Genomic DNA, 22,184 nt, shown 5'->3' on the forward strand with positions numbered 1-22,184 from the left:
TTTATTGACGCCTCTCACAGTGCAGCGCGAAAACGCGGCGGGGGGGGAAGGCTTTTCACCAAACCCCGAGCCGCTCTTTGGTCCCAGGAAGGGGGGAAAAGGGGGAAGATGAAGCAGCGAGGAGGAGGAGGAGGAAGGCGCGGGGCTCAGGCGCTGTCCCCGGGCAGCACCCGCCACTGGAAGACGCTGGTGTCCTTCCCGCCCAGCGACACCAAGTGTCCGTCGTCGTGCGTGAAGCGCACGTTGGTCACGTGGCTGCCGTGCCCGCCGTACACGTGACTGGGAGCCTGTGAGGGAGGGGCGACACGTGACTGCGGGGTCACGTGGTCACCCCCCCAACACCCCCCCCCCCAAAATCAAACTGGGGAGGACCCCCCGAAATTGGGGTCTGACCCCCCCCCCATACCCCTAAATTGGGGTGTGGGACTCCCCAAAACACTCAGTGGGTTTGGAGCCCTCAAATTTGGGCTATGGGACCCTCCTGAGCCCAAAAGTTTGCAGTCTGTACCCCCCCCGGCCTCTCAAATTGGGGTCTGGGTCCCTCCCAAGCCCAAAAATCTGGGATCTGGACCCCCCCGTACCCCCCAGAACAGCCAGCCTGGGGGTCGGGACCCCCAACCCACCAGCAGTGAGTCTGGACCCCCCTGACTCCCCAAACTGGGGGGCTGGGACCCTTCCCCAGACCACCCAGAGCCCCCCATGCCCGGTGCCCACCTTGGGCCGGGCACAGGGGTACTGGAACAGGTGAACCTTGCAGAAGTCGTCGGCCACGGCCACCACGCGCTCGTGGTGCGAGCGGCACAGCGAGTTGATGTCGGTGCCGTCCGAGCCGTCCGGCCACACCCCTGCGCCGATGTCGGGGGGTCAGGGGGACCCCAAAAAACCCCAAATACCCCGTTAGAAACTCCCAAAGCTCTCAGGGAACTGGGGGACCCCAAAAACATACACAAATACCCCGCTAGAAACACCCCGAGGGCTCGGGGAGCTGGGGACCCCAAAAAACCCCCAAATACCCTGTCAGAAACACCCAACGCTCTTGGGGAACTGGGGGACCCCAAAAACATCCACAAATACCCCGCTAGAAACACCCCGAGGGCTCGGGGAGCTGGGGACCCCAAAAAACCCCCAAATACCCTGTCAGAAACACCCAAAGCTCTTGGGGAACTGGGGGACCCCAAAAACATCCACAAATACCCCGCTAGAAACACCCCGAGGGCTCGGGGAGCTGGGGACCCCAAAAAACCCCCAAATACCCTGTCAGAAACACCCAAAGCTCTTGGGGAACTGGGGGACCCCAAAAACATCCACAAATACCCCGCTAGAAACACCCCAAGGGCTCGGGGAGCTGGGGACCCCAAAAAACCCCCAAATACCCTGTCAGAAACACCCAAAGCTCTTGGGGAACTGGGGGACCCCAAAAACATCCACAAATACCCCGCTAGAAACACCCCGAGGGCTCGGGGAGCTGGGGACCCCAAAAAACCCCCAAATACCCTGTCAGAAACACCCAAAGCTCTCAGGGAACTGAGGGACCCCAAAAACATACACAAATACCCCGCTAGAAACACCCCAAGGGCTCGGGGAGCTGGGGACCCCAAAAAAAACCCAAATACCCTGTCAGAAACACCCAAAGCTCTTGGGGAACTGAGGGACCCCAAAAACATACACAAATACCCCGCTAGAAACACCCCGAGGGCTCGGGGAGCTGGGGACCCCAAAAAAACCCCAAATACCCTGTCAGAAACACCCAAAGCTCTCGGGGAACTGGGGGACCCCAAAAACATCCACAAATACCCCGCTAGAAACACCCCGGAGCTGGGGACCCCAAAAAACCCCCAAATACCCTGTCAGAAACTCCCAAAGCTCTCAGGGAACTGGGGGACCCCAAAAACATACACAAATACCCCGCTAGAAACACCCCAAGGGCTCGGGGAGCTGGGGACCCTAAAAAGCCCCCAAATACCCCATTAGAAACTCCCAAAGCTCTCAGGGAACTGAGGGACCCCAAAAAACATCCACAAATACCCCGCTAGAAACACCCCGAGGGCTCGGGGAGCTGGGGACCCCAAAAAAACCCCAAATACCCCGTTAGAAACTCCCAAAGCTCTCAGGGAACTGAGGGACCCCAAAAACATACACAAATACTCTGCTAGAAACACCCCAAGGGCTCGGGGAGCTGGGGACCCTAAAAAGCCCCCAAATACCCTGTCAGAAACACCCAAAGCTCTTGGGGAACTGGGGGACCCCAAAAACATCCACAAATACCCCGCTAGAAACACCCCGAGGGCTCGGGGAGCTGGGGACCCCAAAAAACCCCCAAATACCCTGTCAGAAACACCCAAAGCTCTCGGGGAACTGGGGATCACCCCAAAACAACCCCAAATACTCTGTCAGGACCTCCTGAAGGGTTCAGGGAATTTGGAGATCCAAAAAAACCCCCAAATACCCCATTAGAAGCACCCAAAGCTCTTGGAGAACTGAGGACCCCAAAACAACCCCAAATACTCTGTCAGAACCACCCCGAGGGTTCAGGGAGCTGGGGGACCCCAAAACAAACCCAAATACCCCTGACAGCACCCCCTGAACCACCTGGGGAGATGGGGAACCCCCCCAACCCCCCCCTGGGACCCCCCGAGCCCCCAGACCCACCGAAGACGTGGAAGCCCAGCACGCAGGTGTAGGAGGCCCATTCCCGGTCCCGACTCTCGAAGCGGTTCCGCAGCAATTTGCAGCCCCCGGCCACGTCCCCTGGAGGGGGGAGAGACCCCCAAAATCTGGGCTGGGGGGGCTGGGAGAGCTCACCCCGAAATTTGGGGTGGGGGGCAGTGAAAAGCACCCAAAATTTGGGAGGAGGAGGAGGGAGGGAAAAGGGAAAGCCCCCCAAAAGGTGGGGAGGGGGAGGGAAAATGAGACACCAAAAATCTGGGGAGGGGAAGGGAAAAGAGACCCCCAAAATCTGGGGAGGGAAACCCCCCCCAAAAAGAATCAGGGGAGGGGGACAGTGAGACCGCAAAGTGTGGGGGGTCCCAGTGGGGTCAGGAAGGTCCTGTCAGGGTCAGGGGGGTCCCAGCAGGGTCAGGAAGGTCCTGTCAGGGTCAGGGGGGTCCCAGCAGGGTCAGGAGGGTCCTGTCAGGGTCAGGGGGGTCCCAGCAGGGTCAGGGGGGTCCCAGCAGGGTCAGGAAGGTCCCAGCAGGGTCAGGAGGATCCTGTCAGGGTCAGGAGGGTCCTGGCAGGGTTAGAAGGGTCCCAGCAGGGTCAGGGGGGTCCCAGCAGGGTCAGGAAGGTCCCAGCAGGGTCAGGAGGGTCCCGGCAGGGTCAGGGGGGTCCCAGCAGGGTCAGGAGGGTCCCGGCAGGGTCAGGGGGGTCCCAGCAGGGTCAGGAGGGTCCCGGCAGGGTCAGGAAGGTCCCAGCAGGGTCAGGAGGGTCCCAGCAGGGTCAGGAGGGTCCTGGCAGGGTCAGAAGGGTCCCAGCAGGGTCAGGAGGGTCCCGGCAGGGTCAGGAGGGTCCCAGCAGGGTCAGGGGGGTCCCAGCAGGGTCAGGAGGGTCCTGTCAGGGTCAGGGGGGTCCCAGCAGGGTCAGGAGGGTCCTGTCAGGGTCAGGAGGGTCCCAGCAGGGTCAGGAGGGTCCCGGCAGGGTCAGGGGGGTCCCAGCAGGGTCAGGAGGGTCCCAGCAGGGTCAGGGGGGTCCCAGCAGGGTCAGGAGGGTCCTGTCAGGGTCAGGAGGGTCCCGGCAGGGGCAGCAGGGTCCTGTCAGGGGCAGGAGGGTCCTGTCAGGGTCAGGAGGGTCCCGGCAGGGTCAGGGGGGTCCCAGCAGGGTCAGGAGGGTCCCGGCAGGGTCAGGGGGGGTCCCAGCAGGATCAGGAGGGTCCTGTCAGGGTCAGGAGGGTCCCAGCAGGGTCAGGGGGGTCCCAGCAGGGTCAGGAGGGTCCCGGCAGGGTCAGGGGGGTCCCAGCAGGGTCAGGAGGGTCCCGGCAGGGTCAGGAGGGTCCCGGCAGGGTCAGGAAGGTCCCAGGAGGGTCCCAGCAGGGTCAGGAGGGTCCCGGCAGGGTCAGGAGGGTCCCGGCAGGGTCAGGAGGGTCCCGGCAGGGTCAGGGGGGTCCCAGCAGGGTCAGGAGGGTCCTGTCAGGGTCAGGGGGGTCCCGGCAGGGTCAGGGGGGTCCCAGCAGGGTCAGGAAGGTCCCAGGAGGGTCCCAGCAGGGTCAGGAGGGTCCCAGCAGGGTCAGGGGGGTCCCAGCAGGGTCAGGAGGGTCCTGTCAGGGTCAGGGGGGTCCCGGCAGGGTCAGGGGGGTCCCAGCAGGGTCAGGATGGTCCTGTCAGGGTCAGGAGGGTCCCAGCAGGGTCAGGAGGGTCCCAGCAGGGTCAGGAGGGTCCCGGCAGGGTCAGGAGGGTCCCAGCAGGGTCAGGAGGGTCCTGTCAGGGTCAGGGGGGGTCCCAGCAGGGTCAGGGGGGTCCCAGCAGGGTCAGGAGGGTCCTGTCAGGGGCAGGAGGGTCCTGTCAGGGTCAGGAAGGTCCCAGCAGGGTCAGGAGGGTCCTGTCAGGGTCAGGGGGGTCCCAGCAGGGTCAGGAGGGTCCTGTCAGGGTCAGGGGGGTCCCAGCAGGGTCAGGAAGGTCCCAGCAGGGTCAGGAGGGTCCCGGCAGGGTCAGGAGGGTCCCAGCAGGGTCAGGAGGGTCCCGGCAGGGTCAGGAGGGTCCCAGCAGGGTCAGGAGGGTCCTGTCAGGGTCAGGAGGGTCCCGGCAGGGTCAGGAAGGTCCTGTCAGGGTCAGGGGGTCCCAGCAGGGTCAGGGGGGTCCCAGCAGGGTCAGGAAGGTCCTGTCAGGGTCAGGGGGGTCCCAGCAGGGTCAGGAGGGTCCTGTCAGGGTCAGGGGGGTCCCGGCAGGGTCAGGGGGGTCCCAGCAGGGTCAGGAGGGTCCTGTCAGGGTCAGGAGGGTCCCGGCAGGGTCAGGGGGGTCCCGGCAGGGTCAGGAGGGTCCTGTCAGGGTCAGGAGGGTCCCAGCAGGGTCAGGGGGGTCCCAGCAGGGTCAGGAAAGTCCCAGCAGGGTCAGGAGGGTCCTGTCAGGGTCAGGAGGGTCCCGGCAGGGTCAGGAGGGTCCCAGCAGGGTCAGGAGGGTCCCAGCAGGGTCAGGAAGGTCCCAGCAGGGTCAGGAGGGTCCCGGCAGGGTCAGGAGGGTCCTGTCAGGGTCAGGGGGGTCCCAGCAGGGTCAGGAGGGTCCCGGCAGGGTCAGGAGGGTCCTGTCAGGGTCAGGGGGGTCCCAGCAGGGTCAGGAGGGTCCTGTCAGGGTCAGGAGGGTCCCAGCAGGGTCAGGGGGGTCCCGGCAGGGTCAGGGGGGTCCCAGCAGGGTCAGTAGGGTCCTGTCAGGGTCAGGGGGGTCCCGTCAGCCCCAGAGGGAGCCCCCCAAGCCCCCAGACTCACAGTAGAGGATCTCATAATCCCCCGAGTTGGACATGATGAACCGCCCGTCCTTGGACCAGTCCAGGTGGGTGATGAAACTCGAGTGACCCTGGGGGCAGCGGAGGATGGGGGGGGGTCGCTGGGGGTCCGGGGGTTTTGGGGACCCCCGGGACACCCCCCCAGCCCCCCCAGCCCCCTCAGCTCACGGTGCAGCGGCCGAAGCGGCTGAACTTGCGGCCGCCCTCGGCCACGCTGTAGATGTAGATGAAATTGTCGTGGGAGCCGATGGCCAGGAAGGTCCCGTCTGCAACGGGGGGACGCGGGTTTGGGGGGGACACGGGTTTGGGGGGGGTTTGGGGGGGATGTGGGTTTGGGGGGACACAGGTTTGGGGGGGCCCCATGACCTGGGAGGGTTTGGGGTGGGTCTCACACACTGGGGGGGGTTGGGCGGGACACGAGGTTTGGGGGGAGAAAAGGGGTTTGGGGGGGTTCCACACTCTGCGGGGGTTTGGGGATAGTTTGGGTACAGGGAGGGATCAGGGACAGTTTGGGGACAGTCTGGGGACATTTTTGGGACAGTTTGGGGACAGGGAGGGGTCAGGGACAGTTTGGGACAGTTTGGGATCAGGGACAGTTTGGGACAGTTTGGGATCAGGGACAGACCAGGGACAGTTTGGGGACAGTTTGGGATCAGGGAGGGGTCAGGGACAGTTTAGGGTCAGTTTGGGATCAGGGACAGGCCAGGGACAGTTGGGGACAGTTTGGGATCAGGGAGAGACCAGGCACAGTTTGGGACAGTTTGGGGACAGTTTGGGATCAGGGACAGGCCAGGGACAGTTTGGGACAGTTTGGGATCAGGGACAGACCAGGGACAGTTTGGGGACAGTTTGGGATCAGGGACAGGCCAGGGACAGTTTGGGACAGTTTGGGATCAGGGACAGACCAGGGACAGTTTGGGGACAGTTTGGGATCAGGAACAGGCCAGGGACAGTTTGGGGACAGTTTGGGGACAGTTTAGGCTGGCAGGGGACGTGGGGCTCACCCGGTGAGAAGCGAACCACCGAGAGCTGCTCGTTCCCGTCCGAGCCCCCGGCCAGGAGCTGCCGCGTGCCCGTGTCCAGCACCAGCCACCTGCGGGGTGGGGACACGGGACAGGGGACACAGGGGGACACGGGGACACGGGGGGACACAGGGACATGGGGGGACACAGGGGGACACGGGGACACGGGGGGACATGGGGACATGGGGGCACAGGGACATGGAGGGACACAGGGACATGGAGGGGACACGGGGACATGGGGGGCACAGGGACATGGGGGGATACGGGGACATGGGGACCATGGGCACTGTTCCCCTGTGTCCCCGTCTCCCCCCATGTCCCCCTGTCCCCCCACGTCCTTGTGTCCCTCCATGTCCACCCATGTCCCCCCATGCCTCCATGTCCCTGTGTCCCCCCATGTCCCCCCATGACCCCATGTCCCCTCATGTCCCTGTTTCCCCCCGTGTCCCCCCATGTCCCCCCGTGTCCCCTCATGTCCCTGTGTCCCCCCGTGTCCCCCCCGTGTCCCCCCGGTGTCCCGGTGGCTCACCGCCCGCTCAGCAGCCCCACGGCCACCACGTGTCCCCCGGGGTGGAAGTCGGCGCAGAGCCCGGTGTCCTGGGGGTGGGGAGGGGTCACGGGGGGTCCCTGGGACCCCCCCCAGAGCCCCAAACCGGGGCTGCCGCCAACCCCCCACACCCCAAACCACCCCCAGCCCCAATTCGGGGGTCCCCAGCCTGGGTGTGCTCCTCGTCCCTTGTCCCCAGAGCATCCCCTGACCCCCCAAATCTCGCTCCTGACCCTTCCCCAGACGCCCCCTCCCCACTTTCAGGGGTCTTCACCCACCCCCAGCCCCAGGCTCCAGCCAGTGCGTACTCCTGGTCCCTCCCCAGCCCTTCTGCACCCCCATTACAGACCCCAAACCCCCCTAAACCCCCCCAAACCTCAATCCTGACCCCTCCGGGGTGTCCCCCTCCCCAATTTTGGGGATTGCCGTCCACCTCCAGCGCCAGGCTCCAGTTCCTGTCCCTTGTCCCCAGAATTCTGTACCCATATTACAGACCCTAAACCCCCCCTAAACCCCCCCAAACCTCAATCCTGACACCTCTGGGGTGTCCCCCTCCCCAATTTTGGGGTCCCCCCCACCTCCAGCGCCAGGCTCCAGTCAGGGCATGTTCCTGTCCCTTGTCCCCAGAACCCTGTACCCATATTACAGACCCTAAACCCCCCAAATCTCACTCCAGACCCCCCGGGGATGTCCCCCTCCCCAATTTTGGGGTGCCCCCCACCTCCAGCGCCAGGCTGCAGTCAGGGCATGTTCCTGTCCCTTGTCCCCAGAACCCTGTACCCATATTACAGACCCTAAACCCCCCCTAAAGCCCCCCAAACCTCAATCGCAGACCCCCCGGGGATGTCCCCCTCCCCAATTTTGGGGTGCCCCCACCTCCAGCGCCAGGCTGCAGTCAGGGCATGTGTCTGTCCCTTGTCCCCAGAACCCTGTACCCATATTACAGACCCTAAAGCCCCCCAAACCTCACTCCAGACCCCCCGGGGATGTCCCCCTCCCCAATTTTGGGGTGCCCCCACCTCCAGCGCCAGGTTCCAGTTCCTGTCCCTTGTCCCCAGAATTCTGTACCCATATTACAGACCCTAAACCCCCCCTAAGGCCCCCCAAACCTCACTCCAGACCCCCCGGGGATGTCCCCCTCCCCAATTTCGGGGTGCCCCCACCTCCAGCGCCAGGCTCCAGGCCAGCGCGTGCTCGCGGCCGTCCCACAGGCAGAGCTGGCGGTCGTGGCCGCAGGTGAGGAAGCGGCAGCAGTTGGGGTGCGTGGCCAGACCCCAAACCTCGTCCGTGTGACCCTGGGGGGGTCCGGGCAGGGGTCAGCGCCCCGTGCCCACCCTGGATACCCCCGCGGGACCCCCCCCACCCCCCAAAAAAAGCCCACCTGGACGATGGGGGTGAAGCCGGAGCCCAGCGTGCCCCGGAGCAGCGCGTTCCGCGTGGTCCCGACCAGCAGCTCCTCCCCGGGACCCTCCGCGATCGTGCGGACGGCGCCGAAGCTCTCGGGGAGCTGGGGACCCCAAAAACAACCCCAAACACACCATTAAAAACACCCAAAGCTCTCGGGGAGCTGGGGACCCCAAAAACAACCCCAAACACACCATTAAAAACACCCAAAGTTCTCGGGGAACTGGGGGTCACCCCAAAACAACCCCAAATATCCCTGACAGCACTTGAGTAGATGGGGAACCCCCAAAAAAACCCCAAATACCCATCAGAACCATCTGAAGGGCTCAGGGAATGGGGGGACCCCAAAAACCCCCAAATCCTCCCCCCAAACTCCCCCCATCCCGCAGCCCTTTGGGATTTGGGATCCAGGGAGGATTTTGGGGTACCCAGGCAGTTTTGGGGGCACTATGGAAGATTTTTGGCAATCCAGGAGGATTTTTAGGGCACTAAGGGAGATTTTTAGGGTTCCAAGGGCTGGTTTTTGAGGCACTAAGGGAGATTTTTGGGGCACTAAAGGAGCTTTTTGGGGTTTCCAGGGATGTTTTTAGAGGCAGTAAGGGAGATTTTTGAGGCACTAAAGGAGATTTTTGCAGCACTAAGACATTTTTTAAGCACTAAGGGAGGCTTTTTAGGGCAGCAAGTGAGGTTTTTGGGGTTCTGGGGCTCTGCCCACCTCGACCTCGTGCAGCAGCTCCAGTGTGGGGCTCCAGCTGAGCACCCTGCGGTCCTTCCCACCTCCGCTGAGCACGGTCCCGTCGCGGCGGCGGCAGAGCGCGAACACGCTGCCCTCGTGGGCCCGTGTCTGCTGCCCGATCTGGTACATCTCTGGGGGCGTGGCTCAGCCCAAAATTCCCCGAATCCACCCCAAAACCAGCCCCAAAACACCCTCTAACCAGCCCCAAACCCAGCCCTAAATCCAGCCCCAAAATACCCCAAACCCACCCCAAAACCAGCCCAAAGCCATCGCCCAAAAACAGCCCCAAACCTAGCCCTAAAACCAACCCAAAGCCATCCCTTAAAACCAGCCCCAAACCCACCCCAAAACCAGACCCAAAACACCCTAAAACCAACGCCAAACACAGCCAAAAACCGTCTCCTAAAACCAGCCCCAAAATACCCCAAATCCACCCCAAATTCACCCCAAAAACAGCCCTAAAAACAGCCCAAAGCCATCCACTAAAACCAGCCCCAAAATACCCCAAATCCACACCAAATCCACCCCAAAACCAGACCTAAAACCAACCCAAATCCACCCCAAAACCAGCCCTAAAAACAGCCCAAGGCCACCCCCTAAAACCAGCCCCAAAACCAGCCCTAAAACCAACTCCAAAACACCCCAAAATTAGCCACAAAACACCCCAAAAACGAGTCCAAATCAACCCCTGAAACCTACCCAAAAACCATCCCCCAAACCCACCCTAAATTTCCCTAAAATCACTCCAAATTCCCCCAAATCCCACCTCAAACCCACCCCAAACCCCAGCCCCACCTTTGCCCCCCTTCCCCGGGGTGCGGGTCCAGGTGAGGATGTTCCCCTCCGAGTCCCCGGTCAGCAGCGCCCCGGCGGCGTCAAAGATGAAGCACTGGATGAACTTGGGCTTCTTGTATTTCTAATGTGGGGCAAGGGGCTCAGCGACCCCAAAACCGCCCCAAAAACCCCAAATCCCAACAGAGGCGCCCCAAAAACCCCAAATCCTCACAGAGCCGCCGCAAAAACCTCAAATCCCCACAAAACTGCCCCAAAACCCCCAAATCTCCACAGAGCTGCCCCAAATCCCCACAGAGCTGCCCCAAAAATCCCAAATCCCCACAAAACCGCCCTGAAGACCTCAAATCCTCACAAAGCCACCCCAAAAACCCCAAATCCCCACAAAACTGCCACAAAAACCCCAAATCCCCACAAAACCATCCCGAAGACCTCAAATCCCCACAAAGCAACCCCAAAAACCTCAAATCCCCACAAAACCACCCCAAAAACCCCAAATCCCCACAAAGCCACCCCCAAAAACCCCAAAAACCCCCACAGAGCTGCCCCAAATCCTCACAAAGCCACCCCAAACCCACCCTGAAAACCCCAAATCCCCACAAAGCCACCCCAAAAACCTCAAATCCCCACAAAACTGCCACAAAAACCCCAAATCCCCGCAAAACCACCCTGAAGACCTCAAATCCTCACAAAGCCACCCCAAAAACCTCAAATCCCCACAAAACTGCCACAAAAACCCCAAATCCCCACAAAACCACCCCAAAGACCTCAAATCCTCACAAAGCCACCCCAAAAACCCCAAATCCCCACAGAGCTGCCCCAAAAGCCCCAAATCCCCACAAAACTGCCCCGAAGACCTCAAATCCTCACAAAGCCACCCCAAAAACCCCAAATCCCCACAAAACTGCCACAAAAACCCCAAATCCCCACAAAACCACCCTGAAGACCTCAAATCCTCACAAAGCCACCCCAAAAACCTCAAATCCCCACAGAGCCACCCCAAAAAACCCCAAATCCCCACAAAACCGCCCTGAAGACCTCAAATCCTCACAAAGCCACCCCAAAAACCCCAAATCCCCACAAACCCACCCCAAAAACCCCAAATCCCCACAGAGCTGCCCCAAAAACCCCAAATCCCCACAAAACCGCCCTGAAGACCTCAAATCCTCACAAAGCCACCCCAAAAAACCTCAAATCCCCACAGAGCCACCCCAAAAAACCTCAAATCCCCACAAAGCCACCCCAAAAACCCCAAATCCCCACAAAACCACCCCAAAGACCTCAAATCCCCACAGAGCCACCCCAAAAAACCCCAAATCCCCACAAAACCGCCCTGAAGACCTCAAATCCTCACAAAGCCACCCCAAAAACCCCAAATCCCCAAAAAACTGCCACAAAAACCCCAAATCCCCACAAAACCGCCCTGACGACCTCAAATCCTCACAAAGCCACCCCAAAAACCTCAAATCCTCACAAAGCCACCCCAAAAACCTCAAATCCCCACAAAACTGCCCCAAAAACCCCAAATCCCCACAAAGCCACCCCAAAAACCCCAAATCCCCACAAAACTGCCACAAAAACCCCAAATCCCCACAAAACCACCCCGAAGACCTCAAATCCTCACAAAGCCACCCCAAAAACCCCAAACCCCCACAGAGCCACCCCAAAAACCTCAAATCCCCACAAAACCACCCCGAAGACCTCAAATCCTCACAAAGCCACCCCAAACCCACCCTGAAAACCCCAAATCCCCACAAAGCAACCCCAAAAACCTCAAATCCCCACAAAGCAACCCCAAAAACCCCAAATCCCCACAAAGCCACCCCAAAAAAACCCGCCCCAAACACAAACGTCGTTAACCCCGAAGATGCCGTGTTTCTTGGTGAGCGCGCCGCCGCTCCAGCTCCAGATTCCCCAATCTCAAACCCCAAACCCCAAACCCCAAACCCCAACCCCAAAGCCTAGTCCCATTAACCCCGAAGATGCCGTGTTTCTTGGTGAGCGCGCCGCCGCTCCAGCTCCAGAAGAAGACGTGGGATTTGCCGCTGCTGACGATGCTGCTGCTGTCGCGGGGGTTGAACTCCACCGTCAGCACCGACTCGTTGGTGCTCTGCGGGGTGGGTTTGGGGTTTTTGGGGGGTTTGGGATGGGATTTGGGGTTTTGGGGGTTCTTTGGGGGGGTTTAGGGTGAGATTTGGGGGATTTAGGGTGGGGTTTTAGAGGTTTGGGGTGGGTTTGGGGGCTTTGGGGTGGGATTTGAGGTGGGGTTTGGGATTTTGGGTGGGATTGGGGAATTTAGGGTGGGATTTGGGGTTTTTAGGGTGGGGTTTTGGGGTATTTGGAGGGTTCGGAGTCGGATTTGGGGTTTTGGGTGGGATTGGGGGATTTGGTATGTAATTGTGGGATTTGGGGTGGGTTTGGGGTGGGGTTTGGGGTTTTGTATGGGATTGGGGGATTTGGGGTGGGGCTTGGGGTTTTGGGGGGTTTGGGGTGGGGTCTGAGGTGGGATTTGGGGTTGGGGTTTTGGCTGGGATTCCAGGATTTGGGGTGGGTTTGGGGTTGGGTTTGGGGATTTTGGGGAATTTTTAGGAATTGAAATGGGATTTGGGGTGGGATTCGGGCTTTTGAAGGAGTTTCAGGGATTTTAGGGGTTTGAGGTGGGATTTGGGGTTTTTTGGGGCGGATTTAGGGGATTTGGGGTGTGATTGTGGGATTTAGGGTGGATTTGGGGTGGGTTTGGGATGGAATTTGGGGGGTTTTAGGGGTTTTGGGATGGGATTTGGGTGGTTTTAGGGTTTGGGGTGGGATTTGGGTTTTTTTGGGGTGCGTTTAGGGGACTTGGGGTGTGATTGTGGGATTTGGGATGAGTTTGGGGCCCCACCTTGACCTCGGCCTGCTTGGTGCCGCGGGCGCAGTCCCACACCGACATCATGTGCTCGTTGGAGTCATCGACCACGCACAGGAACGCGCCCTGGTCCTGGGCACCCCAAAAAAAAACGCCAAAAAAACCCCAAAACCCCTCAGCAGCCTCCACAGGGCTCAAGGAGATGGAGGCACCCCCAAAAAAAACCCAAATCCGCTCAGTTTTTGGGGTGTTTTTGGGGGTATTTTGGTGGGTTTTGGGTTATTTTGGGGGCTTTTGGAGTGTTTGGGGTATTTGGGATGTTTCAGGTGCTTTGGGGCAGTTTTTGGGGTGTTTGAGGTATTTGGGGTGGTTTTTGGGGGTATTTTGGGGTATTTGGGGTATTTGGGGTGGGTTTTGGGGTATTTTGGGGGTGTTTTTGGTGGTATTTTGGTGGTTTTGGGGGGGATTTGGGGGTATTTTGGGGGTTTGGGGTGTTTGGGATATTTGGGGCGGTTTTTGGGTTGTTTGGGGATATTTGGGGCAGGTTTTTGGGGTATTTGGGGTGGTTTTGAAGTGTTTGGGGTATTTGGGGTGGTTTTTGGGGGTGTTTTTGGAGGTATTTTGGCGGTTCTTGCGGGTATCTTGGGGGTTTGGGGTGTTTTTGGGGTATTTTGGGGGTTTGGGGTGTTTTTAGGGTGTTTTGGGCACTCACAGCCGTGGAGAAGGCCAGCGAGCCCACGCCGCGCTCGAAGGAGCCGAGGCCGATCTGCTGCAGGGTCTGGAGCGTGGCCGAGTCCCAGATGTACACGATGGGCTGCAGGGGCTGCGGGCGGGGATTTGGGGTTTGGGGATTTTGGGGGAATTTGGGGGAATTTGAGGGATTTTGAGTGGGAATTGGAGGGTTTGAGGGGTTTTTTGGGGGGATTTTGGGGGGTTTTAGGGGGTTTGGGGGGGGATTTTGGGGTTTCACATCATGGGCGAGGGGGTTTGGGGCCCCGTCCCTGTTCCCAGGGGTGTCCCCAGAGTGTCCCCAGGATGTTCCCCATGTCCCCAAGGTATCCCCAATGTCCCCAAGGTGTCTCAGGAGTGTCCCCAAGGTCCCAGGGATGTCCCCAGGGTGTCCCCAGATGCCCTGAAGGTGTCCCCACGGTGTCCCAGAGTACCCAGGACTGCCCACAGGGCTGCCCCCAGTGTGTCCCCAAGGTCCCCAATGTGTCCCCAAGGTGTCCCCAAGGTCCCAGGGCTGCCCCCAGAGTGTCCCCAGGTATTTCCAGGTGTCCCCAAGGTCCCACCTTGCCGTCCTTGTCCACTCCGGCCGCCTGCCCGGTGGCCACGCGGAGCCGGTCGGGGTGCACGGCCAGGCTGGGGGGACAGGGCGGTGACCCCGGTTTGGGGGGTTTGGGGGCAATTTTGGGGGTATTTGGGGTTATTTGTGTTAATTTGGGGTTATTTTGTGTGATTTTAGGGTTATTTGGGGTTATTTTGGGGTTATTTGGGATATTTAGGATCCCTCACCACCTGACGCAGTCGCTGTGGCGCAGGCAGTGGCGGTTTGAGGGGCACAGGGCGGTACAGGGGGTCTTTCTAACGGGTTTTTTTGGGGTTTTTTTGGGGATTAGGGATATTTTGGGGTTATTTTGGGATATTTTGGGGTTATTTTGGGATATTTAGGGATATTTAGGATCCCTCAACACCTGACGCAATCGCTGTGGCGCAGGTAGTGGCAGTTTGAGGGGCACAGGGCAGTACAGGGGGTGTTTCCAACGGGGTTTTTTGGGGGGTTTTTTTGGGATTAGGGATATTTTGGGGTTATTTTGGGTTATTTTGGGGTTATTTAGGATGCTCACCACCTGACGCAGTCGCTGTGGCGCAGGCAGTGGTGGTTTGAGGGGCACAGGGAGGTACAGGGGGTGTTTCCAACGGGGTTTTTTGGGGGTTTTTTTGGGATTAGGGATATTTTGGGGTTATTTTGGGATATTTTGGGGTTATTTTGGGATATTTTGGGGATGTACAGGACCCTCACCACCTGACGCAGTCGCTGTGGCGCAGGTAGTGGCAGTTTGAGGGGCACAGGGAGGTACAGGGGGTATTTCTAACGGGGTTTTTTGGGTTTTTTTGGGGATTAGGGATATTTTGGGGTTATTTTGGGGTTATTTTGGGGTTATTTAGGATGCTCACCACCTGACGCAGTCGCTGTGGCGCAGGTAGTGGCGGTTTGAGGGGCACAGGGCGGTACAGGGGGTATTTCTAATGGGGTTTTTTGGGGATTAGGGATATTTTGGGGTTATTTGGGATATTTAGGATCCCTCACCACCTGACGCAGTCGCTGTGGCGCAGGTAGTGGCGGTTTGAGGGGCACAGGGCGGTACAGGGGGTATTTCTAACGGGGTTTTTTGGGGATTAGGGATATTTTGGGGTTATTTAGGGGTATTTAGGATGCTCACCACCTGACGCAGTCGCTGTGGCGCAGGTAGTGGCGCTGGCGCCGCGCCGGCAGCTGCAGCAGCACCACCACGCAGGCGATGAAGTAAACGAGCTCCCCCGAGCCCAGAACGTGCAGGTTGGAGCGCGAGTCCCGGCCCCGGTACCCGTAACTGCGGCGTCAAGGAAACTGGGAGCACTGGGAGGGACTGGGAGCACTGGGAGTAAACTGGGAGAGAAACTGGGAGCACTGGGAGGGACTGGGAGTGATACTGGGAGCACTGGGAGGGACTGGGAGTGATACTGGGAGCACTGGGATGGACTGGGAGCAAAATGGGAGCACTGGGAGGGACTGGGAGCACTGGGAGCAAACTGGGAGAGAAACTGGGAGCACTGGGAGGGACTGGGAGTGATACTGGGAGCACTGGGAGGGACTGGGAGTGATACTGGGAGCAAACCGGGAGAGAAACTGGGAGCACTGGGAGGGACTGGGAGAGCTGGGAGCCAAACTGGGAGCCAACTGGGTGAGAAATTGGGAGCACTGGGAGGGACTGGGAATGATACTGGGAGCACTGGGAGGGACTGGGAGTGATACTGGGAGCACTGGGAGCAAACCGGGAGAGAAACTGGGAGCACTGGGAGTAAACTGGGAGAGCTGGGAGCCAAACTGGGAGCCAACTGGGAGAGAAATTGGGAGCACTGGGAGGGACTGGGAATTTTGGGCCCTTTCCTGGGAGTTTTGGGGTCCCCTAAGGGATTTTTGGGGTCAGGATACACCCAGCTCCTGGATCCCCAGGGATTTCTGAGATTTTGGGGCAGTTTTTGAGATTTTTGAGGTAATTTTTGTGGTTTTTTGGGTAGTTTTTGTGGTCAGGATACACCCTGTTCCTGGATCGCCTGGGTTTTTGGGATTTTGGGGTGTTTTTGGGGTAGTTTTGGGGGTTTTGTGGTCAGGATACACCCAGGTTCTGGATCCCCCGGGATTTCTGGGGTAGTTTTTTGGGTTTTTGGGGCAGTTTCTGGGGTATTTTTGGGGGATTTTGGGGGTTTTGGGGATTTTTTGGGGTAGTTTCTGGGGTAGTTTTTTGGGATTTTGGGGGTTTTTGGGGCAGTTTCTGGGGTAGTTTTTTGGGATTTTGGGGGTTTTTGGGATTTTTTGGGGCAGTTTCTGGGGTAGTTTTTTGGGGTTTTGGGGTAGTTTCTGGGGTAGTTTTTTGGGATTTTGGGGGTTTTTGGGGCAGTTTCTGGGGTAGTTTTTTGGGATTTTGGGGGTTTTTGGGATTTTTTGGGGCAGTTTCTGGGGTAGTTTTTTGGGATTTTGGGGGTTTTTGGGGCAGTTTCTGGGGTAGTTTTTTGGGATTTTGGGGGTTTTTGGGATTTTTGGGGCAGTTTCTGGGGTAGTTTTTTGGGATTTTGGGGGTTTTTGGGGTGTTTTTTGCGTTCAGGATACACCCAGTCGAGCTGCAGGCGCTCCGGGGGCAGCTCGGCGCGCAGGGGGCCCAGCCCCGAGGGCACGTACATGGTGATGGGGCGGCCCCGCAGGAACATCTTCACCGACACCCCCTCTGCGGGGGGCCCGGGGGTCACCCCAAAACCCCCGGCACCCCCCGGCCACCCCCCGCACCCCCCGGGCCTCACCCAGGTTGTAATTGCCACGGCGGGAGGCTGGAAACGGGGAAAAACGGGGGGGAAATGGGGATTAAAAGGGGGGAAATGGGGAAAATGGGGGGGAAATGGGGATTCAAAGGGGGGAAAAGGGAGAAAAGGGGGGAAATGGGGGGAAATGGGGAAAAATTGGGGGGAAATGGAGGGGAATGGGGAAAAATGGGGGGGAAATGGGGATTCAAAGGGGGAAAAAGGGAGAAAAGGGGGGAAAAGGGGAAAAATGGGGGGGAAATGGGGAAAAATGGGGGGAAATGGGGAAAATGGGGATTAAAAGGGGGGAAATGGGGAAAAATGGGGAGGAAATGGGGATTCAAAGGGGGAAAAAGGGAGAAAAGGGGGAAAAAGGGGAAAAATGGGGGGAAATGGGGAAAAATGGGGGGGAAATGGGGAAAAATGGGGGGAAAATGGGGAAAATGGGGATTAAAAGGGGGGAAATGGGGAAAAATGGGGGGGAAATGGGGATTAAAAGGGGGAAAAAGGGAAAAATGGGGGGGAAAAAGGGGAAAAATGGGGGGGAAAATGGGGAAAAATGGGGGGAAATGGGGAAAAATGGGGATTAAAAGGGGGGAAATGGGGAAAATGGGGGGGGAAATGGGGAAAAATGGGGGGGAAATAGGGATTCAAAGGGGGAAAAAGGGAGAAAAGGGGGAAAAAGGGGAAAAATGGGGGGAAATGGGGAAAAATGGGGGAAAAATGGGGGGGAAATGGGGAAAAATGGGGGGGAAATGGGGAAAATGTGGGTTTTAAAGGGGAGAAATGGGGAAAAATGGGGGGGAAATGGGGATTCCAAGGGGGGAAAAGGGAGAAAAAGGGGAAAAATGGGAAAAATGGGGGGAAATGGGGAAAAATGGGGGGGAAATGGGGAAAAATGGGGGGGAAATGGGGAAAATGGGAAAATTGGGGGGGAAGTGGGGGGAAAAGGGGGAAAAAATGGGAAAATAGGGGGAAATGGGGGGGGAATTGAGGGGGAAATAGGGGAAATGCAGAAAAATGGGGGGAAAGGGGAAAATGAGGAAATGGGGATAAAAAGGGGGGAAAAGGGAGAAAAGGGTGGGGAATGGGGAGAAATGGGAGGAAAGGGGGAAATTGGGAGGAAATGGGAGGAAAATGGGGGGAAATTGGGAAAATAGAGAGCATTTGGGAAAAATTGAGGGAAATGGGGAAAATTGGGGGGAATGGGGGGGAAATTGAGGGGGAATGGGGGGAAATGGGGGAGAAAGGGGACAATTGGGGGGAAATGGGAAGAAAGAGGGGAAAAAAGGAGGAAAAACAGAGGGAAAATGGGTTACAGCCCCAAAATGAACCCACTGAACCCCCAAATAAATCCTCAAAATAAACCACCCAAAATAAACCCTCCGTGCCCCCAAAATAATTCACTGACCCCCCCAAAAAACCCTCAAAAATTAAACCCCAAAATGAACCCTCTGAACCCCCAAAACCCTTCAGTGAAACCCCAAAACATCCCCTCCAAAGGAAGGCCCCGAACCCCCAAAATGAACTCCCTGAACCCCAAATTTCCCCCCCAAACCCCCAAAATTTCCCCCCCAAACCCCCAAAATTTCCCCACCTGGGCTCAGGGTCGGCTCCTTTGGGCGGCTGCGAGGGAGGAGGCAAAGATTGGGGTGGATTTGGGGGATTTTGGGGAAATTTGGAGGTTCTGGGGGGATTTGGGGGATTTTGGACGAATTTGGGGGTTCTGGGGGGATTTGGGGGTTCAAAGGGGGTGGAGGCAAAGGGGGACTCGGAATTTGGGGGAATTTCGGGGGGTATTTTAGGGGTATTCTGGGGATATTTTTGGGATATTTGAGGAATATTTTGGGTGATATTTCAGGGATATTTTGTGGGTATTTGGGGGATGTTTAGAAGATATTTCAGGGATAATTTGGGGTATTTGAGGGATGTTTAGAAGATATTTCAGGGATAATTTGGGGTATTTGAGGGATATTTAGGGATATTTTGGGGCTATTTCAGGGATAATTTGGGGATATTTGGGGGATAATTTGCCAGTATTTTGGGAATATTCTGGGGATATTTCAGGGGTATTTTGGAGGTATTTGGGGCATATTTCAGGGGTATTTGGGGTAAGTTTTGGGGATATTTGAGGGGCATTTGGGGGATCTTTTGGCGATATTTTGGGGATATTTAGGGGATATTTTGGAGGATGTTTTGTGGATATTTCAGGGGTATTTGGGGATGTTTCGGGGTCCCACCTCTCGGGGCTGCCCTGCAGCAGGTTCGCTGACGACGCCGCTTTGCGGCTCAGGCGCTGCCGGGGGCTGGGGGGGCCCGAGGAGGAGCTGTGGCGGCGCAGCCTGGGGGGCACGGGGGGATTTGGGGGGGCACAGGGGGATTGGGGGTCCGGGGGGGGGTCCAAGAGGGGTTTGGGGGTTCAGGGGATTTGGGGGGATTTGGGGTTCAGGGGATGAAAGGGTTTGGGGGGAGAAGAGGGGATGAGGGGAAATTTAGGGGGGAGGGTCCAGGGGTTTTGGGGGAGTTTGGGGGGATTTTGGGATTTGGGGGGGGGGTTGGGTTTTGGGAGGGTTTTGTGGTTTGGGGGGATTTGGGGATTTTGGGGGGGTTTTGGAGGGGTTTTGAGAGGTTGGGGACAGGGATGAGGAAATTTGGGGGTGGGGGGGATTTGGAGTGGGGGGAGGGTTTGGGGGGATTTTTGGGGGGTCCAGGGGAGACAGGGAATGGGGGGACACCGTCAGTGAAGGGGTGACACCCCCAACCTCCCCCAGCCCCCCCAAAATCCCACCCGTGCACCCCAAACCCTCCCAGCCCCCTCCCCCATAATGCCCCAATTTCCCACGGAGGGGTCCTGGGGGGGGTCGGGGTGACATGGGGGGGGGGGGGGGTCCCAAAAGATTTTGGAGTGACCTGGGGGAGTCCCGAGGGATTTGGGGGGTTCTGGGGGGGGTTCTGTGGGGAGGTACCGAGGGGTTTTTGGGGAGTTCTGAAGGATTTTGGGGGGTCCTGAGGGGTTTTGGGGGGGTCCTGGAGGATTTGGGGGTTCTTGGGGGGGTCCCGAGGGGTTTTGGGGGGTCCTGAGGGGGGTCCCGAGGGGTTTTGGGGGGTCCACGCGGCCCTCCCGGGGCTCTCACTGGTCTCTCCCACTCATCCCAGCCCCCTCCCCATGCCCCCCGGCCCCTCCCCAATTTGGGGGTGCTCCCCCTCCTCACAGCTCTTTGCGGGGTCCCCGCGGGGCCGGGCTGGGGGGCGCCGGGGGGGTCTCGGGGCTCGGGGGGGGCTCCGGGGATCCCGGGGCGGGGGGGCACGGGGGGGACCCCGGCGGGGGCGGCTCCGGGGGGGCTCCGCCGGTCCCGGGGGGCTCCTGGGGGGGGCTCGGGGGGCGCGGGGGGAGCTCCTCCGTCTGCGTCCCCACGCTGATGCTCCGGGGGGGCTCCGGGGGGGCTCCGCTGGGGGCTGGGGGGGGAGAGGGGGAGGTCAGGACCCCAAAAATCCCCCCAGGAACCCCGAGACACCTTCCTGGGGGACCCCTAAAAGGGTGTGGGACTCCCAGATGGAGACCCCAACCCCATTTGGGGGGGGGTCCCAGCCCCATTTGAGAGGGTCCCAACCCCATTCGGGAGGTCCCAGTCCCATTTGGGGGAGTCCCAGCCCCATCCAGGGGGTCCCAGCCCCATTTGAGAGGGTCCCAACCCCATTCGGGAGGTCCCAGTCCCATTTGGGGGAGTCCCAGCCCCATCCAGGGGGTCCCAGCCCCATTTGAGAGGGTCCCAACCCTATTCGGGGGGTCCCAGCCCCATTTGGGAGGGTCCCAGCCCCATCCAGGGGGTCCCAGCCCCATTTGAGAGGGTCCCAACCCTATTCGGGGGGTCCCAGTCCCATTTGGGGGAGTCCCAGCCCCATCCAGGGTGTCCCAGCCCCATTGGGGGGCGGCCCAGCCACATTTGAGGGAGTCCCAACCCCATCCAGGGGGTCCCAGCCCCATTTGGGGGAGTCCCAACCCCATCCAGGGGGTCCCAGCCCCATTTGAAGGAGTCCCAGTCCCATCCAGGGGGTCCCAGCCACATTTGAGGGGGTCCCAACCCCATTCGGGGGGTCCCGCCACCCCCTCAGGGGGGATCCCCACGCTCACCGAGCCCCCCAGTGGAGGCCCCAGCCCCCTTTGGGGGGGTCCCAGCCCAATCTGGGGGGGTCCCAGCTCCCTTTGGGGGTCCCGCCACCCCCTGGGGGGGGGTCCCCGCTCTCACCGAGCCCCCCGGGGGGGTCGCAGCCCCCCAACCTGCGCAGGGTCTCCCCCAGCGCCGCCTTGACCAGCGCCAGCTCCCGCTCCACCGTCCGCAGCCGCAGCTCCAGCGGCCCCGGGGGGGCCTCGGCCTCGCCGGGGGGGGGTCCCGCCTCACCTGGGGGGGGGGCACGGTCACCGGGGGGGGGCACGGGGCTGTCCGGGCACGGGGGGGGCACCGGGACATCGGGGGGAGGGGGGGTCACCCCCAGCCTGGCCCCCCTCCCATTTGGGGACCCCCTCAGGTGTGACCGCGACCCCCCCGTGTCTCCCGCGCCGGTTCTGGCGCCCCCCCCCCGTGACATTCGGGGACCCCCCTTTGCCCCCCCCAACACCAGGGACCCCCCCGTGCCCCCCCCAGCCCACCCCAACTCTTGGGACCCCCGCAGGTGTCACCCGGGACCCCCCCCGGGTCACCCACGAACCCCCCGGGACCCCCCCGCGGCACTCGGGGACCCCCCCGTGCCCCCCCCCCGCCCCCCGGGACCCCCCGGTGCCCCCCCCGTGTCCCCACGTGTCCCCCCCCCCACTTCCCCGTCCCGTTCGCGGCTCCGCCGCCGTCCCCGCCCCGGCCCGGGGGGGTCCCGGGGGAGAGTCCCGGGGGGGGGTCCCGGGTGGGGGGGGGTCCCGGGGGTCCCCCCGCCCCCCCCGGGGGTCTCACCGCGCTCCGGGGGGGGCTCCATGGCCGGGCCCGCGGCCGCTCCGACACCGCCCCAGGAAGCGCGGCAGAGTCACTTCCCCCGCTGGGGGGGGCGGCCGGGGGGGGCCCCGGGACACCCCGAAATGGAGGGGGGGGCGAGACCCCCAAAATCAGGGTGGTGGGAGGGGGCTGCAGAGCCCCCCAGTACAACGGGGATACCCCAAAATTGGCCCCGTTTGGGGCCCCCCCCTGAAATAAGAGAAGGTGTGACCCCCCCCAAACATTTGGGGGGGTTCCTGCCCCCCCAAACTCTTGTGGGACCCCTCCTCAAAATCCCACCGGGGTCCTCAGTGCAACGCTGCCCCCTAAAATCGGGGGGCGACCACAACCCCCCCACTGCCCCCACACCGTCTTTGGGTCCCCAAAATTCAGG

At 60.1% G+C, this 22,184-nt stretch overlaps 1 protein-coding gene across 1 annotated transcript; it reads right to left on the reverse strand.

Annotated features, from left to right (window-relative positions):
- Position 1: 1 nt before the first annotated feature.
- Positions 2–21,852, reverse strand: EML3 (EMAP like 3). The gene is made up of 23 exons (XM_072920179.1): positions 21,773–21,852; positions 21,077–21,229; positions 20,042–20,285; positions 19,070–19,171; positions 18,427–18,455; positions 16,833–16,859; positions 16,645–16,759; positions 15,218–15,367; positions 14,066–14,135; positions 13,486–13,596; positions 12,810–12,905; positions 11,904–12,038; positions 9,932–10,052; positions 9,116–9,267; positions 8,378–8,503; positions 8,160–8,291; positions 6,979–7,046; positions 6,432–6,520; positions 5,596–5,693; positions 5,411–5,498; positions 2,650–2,748; positions 715–845; positions 2–287 (listed from the first exon to the last, which is right to left on the reverse strand). Exons 1-23 carry the CDS (start codon positions 21,792–21,794, stop codon positions 147–149), a joined length of 2,499 nt encoding a protein of 832 aa, XP_072776280.1. The 5' UTR covers positions 21,795–21,852; the 3' UTR covers positions 2–146.
- Between the last annotated feature and the right edge of the window lie 332 nt (positions 21,853–22,184).

Source organism: Taeniopygia guttata, chromosome 31, assembly GCF_048771995.1.
Source record: "Taeniopygia guttata chromosome 31, bTaeGut7.mat, whole genome shotgun sequence".
NCBI lineage: Eukaryota > Metazoa > Chordata > Aves > Passeriformes > Estrildidae > Taeniopygia > Taeniopygia guttata.

Excerpts from the sequence above, each read along its gene's own strand:
- EML3 (XM_072920179.1), bottom strand. The coding sequence starts at position 21,794 with ATGGAGCCCCCCCCGGAGCGCG. Across the intron at positions 20,286-21,076 it reads CGACCCCCCCGGGGGGCTCG|CCCCCAGCGGAGCCCCCCCG; the intron begins GTGAGAGCGGGG and ends CTCCCCCCCCAG. Across the intron at positions 846-2,649 it reads GCTGGGCTTCCACGTCTTCG|GGGTGTGGCCGGACGGCTCG; the intron begins GTGGGTCTGGGG and ends ACATCGGCGCAG.